This window comes from Nicotiana sylvestris, chromosome 10 (assembly GCF_000393655.2).
Source record: "Nicotiana sylvestris chromosome 10, ASM39365v2, whole genome shotgun sequence".
NCBI classification, from domain to species: Eukaryota; Viridiplantae; Streptophyta; class Magnoliopsida; order Solanales; family Solanaceae; genus Nicotiana; species Nicotiana sylvestris.
In genome coordinates this window covers 84,763,338-84,775,705 of record NC_091066.1, presented here as the reverse complement: position 1 = coordinate 84,775,705, position 12,368 = coordinate 84,763,338, and the positions used below count along the sequence as shown (strand labels likewise).

The 12,368-nt window shown below is 37.7% G+C and overlaps 2 protein-coding genes across 2 annotated transcripts; one reads left to right on the top strand and one right to left on the bottom strand.

The window, feature by feature from the left end:
* Nucleotides 1-6,762: 6,762 nt before the first annotated feature.
* On the top strand, nucleotides 6,763-8,642 carry LOC104218317 (guanine nucleotide-binding protein subunit gamma 2-like). The gene is made up of 4 exons (XM_009768774.2): nucleotides 6,763-7,054; nucleotides 7,172-7,224; nucleotides 7,668-7,712; nucleotides 8,353-8,642. Exons 1-4 carry the CDS (start codon nucleotides 6,902-6,904, stop codon nucleotides 8,432-8,434), a joined length of 333 nt encoding a protein of 110 aa, XP_009767076.1. The 5' UTR covers nucleotides 6,763-6,901; the 3' UTR covers nucleotides 8,435-8,642.
* Nucleotides 8,643-8,866: 224 nt separating this feature from the next.
* LOC104218319 (phytochrome-interacting ankyrin-repeat protein 2-like) lies at nucleotides 8,867-11,498 on the bottom strand. Its single transcript, XM_009768775.2, has 3 exons — nucleotides 10,835-11,498; nucleotides 9,511-9,682; nucleotides 8,867-9,403 (listed from the first exon to the last, which is right to left on the bottom strand). The coding sequence occupies exons 1-3, from the start codon at nucleotides 10,955-10,957 to the stop codon at nucleotides 9,189-9,191; spliced, it is 510 nt and encodes a 169-aa protein (XP_009767077.1). The 5' UTR covers nucleotides 10,958-11,498; the 3' UTR covers nucleotides 8,867-9,188.
* Nucleotides 11,499-12,368: the final 870 nt, after the last annotated feature.

Genomic DNA, 12,368 nt, shown 5'->3' with positions numbered 1-12,368 from the left:
CATTTATTTTACTTGAGGCTTTTGCATCTCCAAGTGTAGCAAATTCCTCAGCTGAAAGTAATAAAGCGTTATAAATATTTGAGTACCAAAAGTGAGGACCTCCTAATTTCATTGTAGGATTTAACACTGCAGCAACACCAAAAATAGGGCGGATAGGGAAAAATATTTTTTAAATTTAGCTTTCATAGAAATAATAGCTTGTTGATAAATTACTCCACCTTCTGAAAATTGAGTAAATAAATCTGCAAGTGCTGCAATATAAACTAAACAGTTAGAAATAGTCGGATAATATTGCCCAGATAATTCATTTGTAGCAACATAAAATTTTTCTAAAAAGTCTACAAGCATTTTAACATTAGTCCAATCTTGATTTGTAAGGTGCTCATCATCATCATCATCACTTACACGAACATTATATGTTGCGCTTATTGGGTTTCTATATTCATATGCAACAACTAAACTTTCATACATGTAATTCCATCTAGTCGGACAAGGTTTAGGAACCTTTCTTTCTCTAAGGCCAAATTCATCATATTTTTTAAAATAATCTCTAAGTCTACTTCTACGGTTTGAATAAAAAAGCCAATTAAAAACCATTTTAGCCTTTTCAATTTCTACATTTAAAACTTTCATACCATCACCGACGATTAAATGGTAAATATGACAAATACATCTAACATGAAAAATATTACTAAATGCAGGATTTAGTGTAGTTGTAAGTAAACCTATAGCATTAGTGTTACTAGAATCATTATCCATTGAAACCGACATTATTTTATCTCTAATGCAAAAATATCTACAAATATCTGCAACTGTTTTAGCAATAAACTTACCTTTGTGGTGTGAATTAATTATTCTATAAGCAATAATGCACTTTTGCATTATCCACTCTTCATCTATCCAATGACTTGTAACAGTTAGATAATTACAGTAATTACCACTTCTACCAATATCAGTAGTAATAGCAATGCGACAATCTATATGAGTAAATAAATAGCGCAAATATTGTTCATATTCATGTTTATATTTATAAATATCACTCTTTACGGTTGCGCGAGGCCATCCTTTATAAGTAGGATTAAAAACTCTTCTAATATAATGCACAAAATGAGGGTTAGAAGGAAAACTATAGGGTAAGCACATAACAGTAACCATTTTTGCCAATTCTTCACGATCTTTATTTGGATCATAATATAAAATGCCACCGATAACAGTGTTAATTCCCGGTTGAACTAGATTTGAACCTGTATTAGGGTTAACCGTAGTATCTACACTTGTGCCCTCTTGCACAACTTTCATTTGTAAATATCTAGCTTTATCTCTAGGGTGTTTCAATATGTGTCTAGTCAAACTTCTCCAGTATATTTATGAGCCATCAAAGACCCACAAGTTTTACACTTAGCCTTATTTTGTTCTCTTAGTTGAGTAAAAAAGTGCCAAACAAGAGATGTTTCGGGCCGTTTAGAAGGTTTTCTATTAAAAGTAGGGGTTACTACATGAGGGTCAGGCGGGACATCAATTGGGTTATTAACAGGACTAGTAGGTGTATCATCTAAATCCGGTTACGTTTCATCTAAATCATCATTTTTCTTATCATTCTCAAAGATCGTTTGATTAGGATAAAGAGCATTCATAACTTCTTCATTTAATTGTTGACCTGGTGCAACATCATGGCAAAATTGACTATCGAAAAATTGAAAACAAGGGTTATCACTATCAAGAATAATAAGTGGAGGAGGACGGTAACAGGTCTGGGTCGGAGAGCCGGGGGAAGAGTAGTAGCTTGGCGACTAGATTCACCAATTTTAGATTTTCCCTTACTCTTACCACCAAATATTTTTTTCAAAGAAACGTCCATATTAATTATAATTATACTAAATAAAACAAACAAAACTATAATATTAAAACTTAAGAGTTGGAACAAGTTTACCGAATTGACGAACAACTTCTTGAAAATTGAATATCGTTGAAGACTTGAAGACCTGAATATTTCAATTCACCAACTTCACAATTTTTTACGAAATTGCAATAATAAAGTTAGTAATTGTAGAAGAAAATTAGAGAGAGATTGATGAATTTGTGAGTAAAAATGAAAGAATGGGGGGGGGGGGGTATTTATAGTTGAGAATAGGGAAAGTGTAATTATAAAAAGTTTAGGGTTAAAATAAAGTTTGAGGGCCAAATGACTATTTTTTAAAGTTCCAAACGACCGAAAATTGAAGGTCAACGGCTAGATTTTAAAAATTTGACCGTAAGCCCTTTTTATTTTTATTTTTTAAAAAAATAGCCATTGGGGCCCGTTTGGCCCGGTTGAACAGGCTTAGGCCCGCCTGCTAGTCCTGGGCTAAATAGTCCCGGGCTCACGGGCTATTTGGTCAGGACGACCCGCTATGGCCTTTTGCACTACTAGAGACCAGCCCGTTTGAACCGGCCCATTTGGCCCGTTTGGCACGCGGGCCCGGCCTACAATACACCCTTAGTGTAGAGACTCCTAGTATTGATTCAGTCTCGGTAGTGAGGGACTTTTCGGATATGTTTCCTGTAGACCTGCCGGGCATGCTACCAGACAAGGATATTGACTTTGGTATTGATTTGGTGTCGGACAGTTAATCCATTTCTATTCCACCGTATCGCATGGCACCAACGGAGTTGAAGGAGCAGCTTTAGGAACTCCTTGATAAGGGGTTCATTCGGCCTAGTGTGTCGCCGTGGGGTGCGCCTATTCTATTCGTGAAGAAGAAGGATGGCACTATAAGGATGTGCATTGATTACAGGCAGTTAAACATAGTTACAATCAAGAACAAGTATCCTCTACCTCGTATTGATGATTTATTTGACCAGCTTCAGGGAGCGAGGTTCTTCTCCAATATTGACCTCCGGTCAAGGTATCACCAGTTGAAGATCAGGGACTCGAATATTCTTAAGACAGCTTTTAGGACCCGATATGGTCATTATAAGTTCCTTGTGATGTCTTTTGGGCTGACCAATGCCCCAGCAACGTTCATGCATTTGATGAACACCATGTTTCAGCCTTATCTCGACTCGTTTGTCATTGTATTCATTGATGATATTCTGGTGTACTCGCGTAGTCAGGAGGAGCATGCGGAGCATTTGAGAGTAGTATTGCAGTGATTGAGGGAAGAGAAGCTTTATGCAAAGTTCTCTAAGTGTAAGTTTTGGCTCAGTTCAGTGGCTTTCTTGGGGCACGTGGTGTCCAGCGAGGGTATTCAAGTTGATCCGAAGAAGATAGAGGTGGTTCAGAGTTAGCCCAGACCGTCCTCATCCACATAGATTCACAGTTTTCTTGGTTTGGCAGGTTATTACCGTCGGTTCGTTCAGGGATTTTCATCTATTGCATCAACCTTGGCCAAATTGACTCAAAAGGGTGCTCCATTTAGGTGGTCGGATGATTATGAGGCGAGCTTTCAAAAGCTCAAGACTACCTTGACCATAGCTCTAGTGTTAGTTTTGCCATCAGCTTCAGGTTCATATACAGTGTATTGTGATACTTCGAGGGTTGGTATTGGGTGTGTATTGATGCATGAGGGTAAAGTGATTGCTTATGCTTCTCGTCAGTTGAATCCCCATGAGAAGAACTACCCTGTTCATGATTTGGAGTTGGCTGCCATTGTCCACGCATTGAAGATTTGGAGGCATTGCCTGTATGGTGTGTCTTGTGAGGTGTTTACTGATCATCGTAGCCTCCAACACTTGTTCAAGCATAAGGATCTCAATTTGAGGCAGCGGAGATGGTTTGAGCTGCTAAAGGACTATGATTTCACTATCTTGTACCATCCGGGGAAGGCCTATGTAGTGGTCGATGCTTTGAGTAGGAAGGCGGTGAGTATGAGCAGTTTGGCATATATTTCTGTTAGGGAGAGACCTCTTGCAGTTTATGTTCAGGCCTTGGCCAATCAGTTCGTGAGGTTAGATATTTCGGAGCCTAGTCGGGTCTTAGCTTGTGTGGTTTCTCGGTCTTCCTTGTTTGATCGCATCAAAGAGCGCCAATATGATGATCCTCATTTACTTGTACTTAAGGACAGAGTTCAGCACGACGATACCAGAGATGTGACTATTGGCGATGATGGGGTATTGAAGATACAAGACCGGATATGTGTGTCCAATGTAGATGGGCTTCGGGAGTTGATTTTGGAGGAGGCCCATAGCTCGTGGTATTCCATTCATCCGGGTGCCACGAAGATATATCAGGATTTGAGATAACATTATTTGTGGAAAAGATTGAAGAAGGATATTGTGGATTTATAGCTCGGTGTCTCAATTGTCAACAGGTGAAATATGAGCATCAAAGACCGGGTGGCTTGCTTAAGCATATAGATATTCCAGCGTGGAAGTGGGAGCGGATCACCATGGACTTTGTAGTTGGGCTCCCACGGGCTTTGAAGAAGTTCTATGCTATTTGGGTGATTGAGGATCGGTTGACCAAGTCCGCGCACTTCATTCCTGTGTGTACTGCCTATTCTTCAGAGCGGTTAGCAGAGATTTATATCCGAGAGATTGTCCGCTTGTATGGTGTCCCAGTTTCCATCATTTCAGATAGAGGTACTCAGTTCACTTCGCAGTTTTGGAGGGCCGTGCAGCGAGAGTTGGGCACTCAGGTTGAGTTGAGCACAAATTTTCACCCTCAAACGGATGGGTAGTCCGAGCGCACTATTCAGATATTGGAGGACATGTTGCGCGCTTATGTCATTGATTTTGGGGGTTCATGGGATCAGTTTCTACTGCTCGCAGAGTTTGCATATAACAATAGTTATCCGCCGAGTATTTAGATGGCTCCATATGGGGCTTTATATGGGAGACGGTGTAGATCTCCAGTTGGTTGGTTTGAGCTGGATGAGGCTAGACTTTTGGGTACAGACTTGGTGCAGGATGCTTTGGACAAGGTGAAGGTGATTCAGGAGCAGCTTCGTACAGCACAGTCAAGACAAAAGAGTTATGCTGACAAAAAGGTTCGTGATGTGTCCTACATGGTTAGGGAGAAGGTTCTATTGAAGGTTTCACCCATGAAGGGTGTTATGAGATTTGGGAAGAAGGGTAAATTGATTCCTCGGTTCATTGGGCCTTTTGAGGTGCTTCAGAGGATTTGGGAGGTGGCTTAGGAGCTGGCCTTGACACCTAGCTTGTCGAGTGTGCATCCAGTATTTTATGTTTCTATGCTCCGGAAGTATATTGGTGATCTGTCTCATGTTTTGGATTTCAGCACGGTTCAGTTAGAGGGTGATTTGACTTATGATGTGGAGCCAATGGCTATTTTGGAGCGGCAGGTCCGAAAGTTGAGATCACAGGATGTAGCTTCAGTGAAAGTGCAATGGAGAGGTCGGCCCATGAAGGAGGCTACCTGGGAGATCGAGCAGTAGATACGGAGCAGATATCTATACCTGTTTGAGGCTTCATGTATATTTCTTGACTCGTTCGAGGACGAACGTTTGTTTAAGAGGGGGAGGATGTAACGACCCAGCCAGTCATTTCATGAGTTATTGCTCTATTTCTCTGTTTCTACTTTTTTATGTGTTATTCAGCTGTATTTTATTGTATCGTGTTGGTTGGTTTGGGCTCAGAGAGGTTTTGTAGAGGAATGAGACACTTAGTCTCTTTTGAGTAAGCTTAAGTTGGAAAAATCAACTGGATGTTGACTTATGGGTAGAAGGTCTCGGATGTGAATTCTGATGGTTCGGATGTTGAACTGATTGTGATATATGAGAGGTCGAGGGCCTTATTTATTATGCCACGGGATGACTTGTTATACCGCTTGGGCTGTAGGAGCCCTTCCGAAGTCTGAACACCCCAGTGAGCGCGGGTACCTAGTGTGAGTGATGTGATTTTGCCCGAGGGGCTGTTGTTGATTCATGTTGTTGCCCAAGGGGCTGATTACAAGTGATTATGAGGTAGCCTAGGGGCTGGTTCTATTGATATTTTGCCCGAGAGGCTAACATGTCTTGCCCGAGGGGCTGTTTACGTTTCTATCATTTTTATTCAATGTTTCATCACTTGTTTGAAACTATTGAAAAATATTTTTAAAAGAAAAGGTTTACTGAAATTGAGTTTGTTTTACGAGATAATTGATTTCGGTACTGTTTTGAAAATGTATTGTATTTGCTGTGGTGCTATGACGTGGAATTATCTATTTTCTTACTGCTCAGCTTTCATTTACTTTTATTACTTACTGAGTTTGCATGCTCACATTACTCCCTGCATCTTGTGTGCAGATCCAGGAGTTGCGGGTCGCGATAGTGAGCATTGATCATACATTCAGCAGCATGGCGTTCGCAACCCTGTTCTTCTCCCTCATATCTTCCCTAGATTTTATTAGTATTGTCCTCCAGACTTTGTTAGACTTTATTGTACTTAGACAGAGTTGTCATTGCTCGTGACTTATGACACCCCGATGTCGGGCTTGTGTATTTATTTCGCACTGATTATTTAGACTTATGTTATGAGATTTCTTGTTAAATAAATGGCTTAAAATGACTTTTATAGAATAACAATTTGATGTGGAAATTGTGTCGGCTGGCCTAATTTCACGATAGGCGCCATGACGACCGGGTCGGTTTTAGGGTCATATGTTAGCTATTCAAAATTTACTAATCCAATTAATATAGATTTATAGTATAATATTTGATGTATTCCACTCCGTCACATTCTTTGACACTATTTTGTTAAATTATTGCTAGTGTTTCAACTTTCAAATTCCCCCTAATCTCAGTCACCTTTTTGACCATTCCCTATGCAGCCTCAATCCTCATTGTCCTTGATCTACTTTCCTACAACCCCACATTATTGGTTTCTCTTTGATCTGTCGGTCCAAGACCCTATTTATTAATACCCTCTAAAATAAAAACCCAACATATCTCCATTTCTTGATCTTATCTAATTTTTGGTTTTAATGGAGGAATCATCATCATCATCTGCTTCACAAGAAGTCAATGAGCTAATTTCTTCATCTTCAAAAAGAAGTGGCACTCCAAATATGGTTATGGGAAAACATCGTCTGGCTGCTGCTATTGCTTCTCTCAATCAGCAAATCCAGATCATTCAGGTTAGTGTTTTCTTGAATTTTTAGTGGTTCTGATTTTTGGTCCATTATTTTATCCCTTATTTACTGAGGTTTTTATGCTTTTTCTTATTTGGGAATTTTGTTTTGTGATTATTTTAGGATGAATTGGATCAACTTGATTCATGTGGTGAAGCCTCCATTGTTTGCAGAGAGTAAGTTATTATGGGAAATTAAATGGCTTGTCTTGTTTCTTCTTTCTTCATCAACATCATTATTATTATTACTATTATTTTTACTTTTTACTTGTGGCAACAGAAATTGAGAAGAATTGCAGTGTTAGATAAGAATATTAAATATCACATTTTTTTGGACAACAAATAATTGAAGCAGCACATATTACCGATAGAGAAAGTAGATGGATTGGTTATGTACTTCACCAAGGTCACCTATACATGTCAATTGTCACTAAAAATTTATAATCTCTCATAAGAAGCAAATGATTCATATCAGAGATGCAAACTAGTTGAGTTTTTGGTCTATTTCATATTGGTATTTACATTGGATAAGGTTGTTACGACTATTTTCGTTTGCTTTGAAATTATGAATAGAATAGAAAAGCAAAAACATGTTGTGTACTAACTTTATTTGGTTGCAGACTAGTTTCAAGCGTTGAGTTAATGCCCGATGCTCTGCTTCCAGTGTAAGATTTACCTTTATTTTACTTTTATCATCATTATGGTTCTAAATATTCTCAGCGAGAGTTCAATAAATTCACTCTGATCCAAGAAAAAAAAAACAAGGCAGTGCAGTTTTGAGAAAAAAAGCTCCTTCAAGATATTCTAAGAGATTCCTGAGTATTTATTGAAAATTTTCAAACAAAATAACTAACCGACGATTATTCTCATTATACAAGGATAGGATAGTAATGAAAGGGAAAGCAAGAGATGTCACATTATTAGTTAAGTGTATGATTGTAATCTCTTCTAGTTCTGTACAATTATCACCACTTAGAACTAATTTCTTTTGTTGATTTCGGTCTAGAGTCTATTTAGTTATTTTTTAAAATTGAATCGAAACGAGATTCGTTCTTGATGTTGAGCTAACTAATGTTGGATTATCCATGTTATGTTACTTCACACTCCAAATGTCAATTCCTGCATTGCAAGAGTATCCTTATATTTATAATTTTGGATAGTACTCACTGCTTGAACTAGTGTTTGGTGTCTAGTTAGTCCCAAAGTCATTTTCTAAAGTTACTAGTCGATATGTGGATGCAGAGGAAATTATAAGTATTCCCTTTGGTTTTCAAAGATTCTCAAATAAATTAGTGATGCTTGCAGGACTAGAGGACCGATAAATGTTCATTTGGATCGATGGTTCCACGGAGCTAATGAATCAAGACGCAACAAACGCTGGATATGAAAAGGAATTCAGAGTTAAGACCTTTTATTCCTCACCAACTTGTAACAGAAATTAAGTGTAAAGCAATTCGAATAACCTCTTCTGCTTTTTTCGGTTTATTTTGTAATTAGAAACTTTTAACTCTACAATGTCCAAGTATTACTAATGTGTTACCGAGTAAGGAGCCATAGCTATTGAAAGAAACCTTTACCAGCCCCTCTTCTTGGAAGGATTGGTGCTCCTAGAGATACTCTATTAATGGTATACACAAACATGCACGTTAATTTGAACCAAACAAAAAGCCTAGTACTTAAGTGGTGAAAGGCTCCGCGGATCCATTATCCATTGAGTTTTAAACCGTGCGCCAAATGGCCATTGAAAATTTCTCGGTTATCGCCTGTTCCTAGCATTCGCAGCTGCACTAAGATGCGGGAGACTATAGTTGAGGAACACTTTGAGCCATAAGAAAAAACAGCATCGAATAAACATACCGAACTTGCTCAAGTCCACGTGATTGTTTAATGACGCATGAAATGTTTACACCACAAGGTTTAACAACACACAGAATTCGTCAACAAGAATCAGAGACATTTATTGTTCCCTTTACTACCATATCAACTAGAGTGAATGTAGTCTACTTAGTAATACATACACGCAATCTACAAAGACAAACCATATATTTAAGATTCCAAATCCAACTGCAGCATGTCTCTATTCTTATCAACATTTCTTCCTCGTGGAACATGCAACGAATAACAAATACTACTGTTGCACTTCAGTTTCCCGAGCTGTAAGAGGCCTCACCAGATGATGAACCCTCTAGTTGTAGCAGCCTCATCTCCTCGTAAGCCCATTCGAGACCAGGACAATAGTGGAGTGGAGGATTGAACCTGGTATCATGTATGTTATCTGGCAAGAATGCACCATTTTTAATCAAGAATCTGATTGCTTTCCTCTTTCGTTCTTTAGCTGCATGATGGAGTGGAGTCCCTGAAACAAACAAAAAAGTTGAAAGAGAATAGGGATAATGGTGACTAACTTTGATTTTGAAAATGCTAATAGGGGAAAAGCTGCTTTACATGAATGTAGGTACTTACATCCACATACACCCTTAGTTCGTGCATCAATATCGGCGCCTCTCTCAAGCAATTCATCCATAACTCGGAGGTGACCACCCTTAGTAGCAAGATGGAGTGGAGTGACACCAAGTGACTTAGTCCCCCCTGCAGTCACATTTGCATCCATGCCTTCTTTAAGAAGTCTCTTGACCTGTTGATAAAACAAAAACGATCAGCATAACATAACCAATTGAAAAGCACGGCAAGTATATTGCAATGAGAAGAAAAGGTTCAAAAGGTAGGGATCTCTCGAAAATGCACATGAATAAGAAATTCTTATAGCATGGGTTACTTTATTAAAAGAAAAATAAAACAAATAAAAAAAGGGCAGCCCGATGCACAAAGCATCTCGCCTTCACTCATGGAACAAATAAAATTTAGAAAAAGGTAGCCTGGGAAACAGAAAAAGTAAACAAACTGATGCTTACTTCCTTGCTACCCATAGATCACCGCAACACATCCAGGGATAACACATTACCAATTACATTAAAAAATGAGCTGATAGTAAATTAAAGAGAAAAGCTATACTCTTCAATGAGATACTATCACGACCGGAAATCGAGTGTACCTACTGTAACCTACTCATTCCGTCCCAGTTTATGTGATGGTGATCCAATTTGGAGATTCCAACGAATTATTCCTTGGCCCTTTGATATGAATATTTTGAATTATTAATTATTATGGCTTATAGTACTTTCTATGTAGTTTCTAAATATGTAGATTTTATTTCGAAAAACTTAAAGATTCTATGTCCAAATGCTCGGTAAAAATTAAGAAGTTTAAAACTCGAAAAGCAAAAAGTGTCACATATCACAGTACCTCGAAATTTGTAGATTACAAATGATTGTCGTCTATGTGGTTTCCTCTAGGAAAATGGAATTAAATCAGTGGTTTCCTTCCGTATTTAGAAATACTTCCTACTAATAATATTTGACGTTCAAACTGAGGTTTAGCATAACGGATTCTAATTCACAGAAGTACATAAATTCCAACATCCTATGTTCTTTTTCCCTAAGCTATCATCTTGGTGAATACTCTATGATAAAAGGTGCAACTTATTACAAAACTAATTAGAAGCAGTATCATAAATGCAGACATACTTGGCTTTGTCTCTTCTTCTATCAGCATTAACAAAAAATCCATAAATAATTAACATGTCCTAGTATTTTTATGTACTAAAGCAGTCGTCCAACAGCACAGCAACTAAAAATAAGCTCGTACATCTAACACACAAATAACACGAAACACTATAAAAACATAAGTAATAAAAGATGCAACACAAAAAAAAGAAGTAAAAGAGTACCTCTTTCAGGTCACCTTTACGAGCAACAATATGAAGAGGAGTCCAACCTCGATCATCCATATCACCTCCACTCATATCCAACCTCCTATACCTCCTACTTAAACCCAATCCTCCTTCTTGCATTTTCCTTTCTTCTTATTTTCCCCTTAATTAAACCAAGCTCCAAGGTAGAAACCTTTACACGAAATACCAAAATTTCCCTCACAATCAGCAAGTTCTAATCTTTCCAATGCAATTGGTACTATTTTGCAATTTCGCAAAAAAACCCAGAAGAATCTCGAGTAAGTAAGATCCCAAAAAGGTGACAATTTCTTCAAATTTACATGATTGAGTGGCCAAAAAAGAACCAACAAAAGAGAGGAGGGCTTTAGCGAGAGGAATGATTAGCCAAGTTGTACGGAGCAAAAGGACTCAAACCAGGCCCCAAAACACGAAGATTAATGAGCTTAATCGCATTCACAGGCGAAGACGGAAGGAGGGAAGAGATCATCATACTGAACTTGATAATAGCGGAAACAAACAAATATATTCAAATTCTGGTTGTTACTATTACTGAATTGGAACCAATTTGGAATACGTTTGGCGGTTGCATATGTGTTTTGATGTAAGAATTGTTGTGGTTTGAGATAAAACAGAAGCCCTAAATGTTGCAGGGAATTTTTTTCGGCAGGAGGAATTGGGCACCATACATTTAAGCGTAACAAGTCCATGTTCTATTTTGCCCCAAATAATAGTCTAAGGTCTGATTATTTTTATTAAGAACACGATATGTTAATCCCGTAAATACTTTATATTAATATATTATCTCTAAACTTAGAACAATGAAAAATTAAGAGATATTACTTATGAACATATGAATGTGTATAAATTAAATTGGTTATACATGAAATGAGATGTAACAAGAGTTTGTGTTTATTGCATTGGATGTAGTTAAGCCGATCCAAGGTCTTGCCCGCAAGTTTTGTATAGGCTCTTAATTATCCGCGCCCAAGGCAAAATTAGACTTTTTCTCCTCCTCCTTCTCCTCTTTGCAAAATCAATTTGTTAGATTTGTTATTATTTTGACAAAGTGAGGATTTGAGTTTGTTCTTTATAATATCTGAAAGTTATTTGAGTTAATTTGGAGTAGATTTGAATGTTCAATCATGTTGAATTATTAAAATTCGACGAATAAGTTTCTAATTTTGAGCAATTTGTATTTCAAACTAAAAAAAATCTTAAGTGCATACAAAAATTAGCTGTACCTCAAACCAATTAAGTTTTAAGTGCAATTCTTCTCAGTTTGGGCCTCATATTTATCCTATATACCATGTTCATATGGCGGCGCGATGTTCTACGTGAATCCACGTTCGAAGGGCATTTCAAATTAAAAAAGTCTTAAGCGCATGCAAAAGTTAGCCGCACTTTAAACTAAAATAATTCTAAGTGGATCTTAAGATTACAACTTCAGACTCGAAATTTTTCCAACTTCAGATTTATTAAGTTTGAAGTTGATCTTGTATGGTGTAAACTTAGTTGATAATAGATGGTCAAA

Coding starts and splice junctions, on each gene's coding strand:
- LOC104218317 (XM_009768774.2), top strand. CDS start 6,902: ATGGAGGAATCATCATCATCATCTGCTTCACAAGAAGTCAATGAGCTA. Junction 7,055..7,171: donor AGCAAATCCAGATCATTCAG/GTTAGTGTTTTC, acceptor TGATTATTTTAG/GATGAATTGGATCAACTTGA. Junction 7,713..8,352: donor CCCGATGCTCTGCTTCCAGT/GTAAGATTTACC, acceptor TGATGCTTGCAG/GACTAGAGGACCGATAAATG.
- LOC104218319 (XM_009768775.2), bottom strand. CDS start 10,957: ATGCAAGAAGGAGGATTGGGTTTAAGTAGGAGGTATAGGAGGTTGGAT. Junction 9,683..10,834: donor GTAAAGGTGACCTGAAAGAG/GTACTCTTTTAC, acceptor TTTTATCAACAG/GTCAAGAGACTTCTTAAAGA. Junction 9,404..9,510: donor AACTAAGGGTGTATGTGGAT/GTAAGTACCTAC, acceptor TGTTTGTTTCAG/GGACTCCACTCCATCATGCA.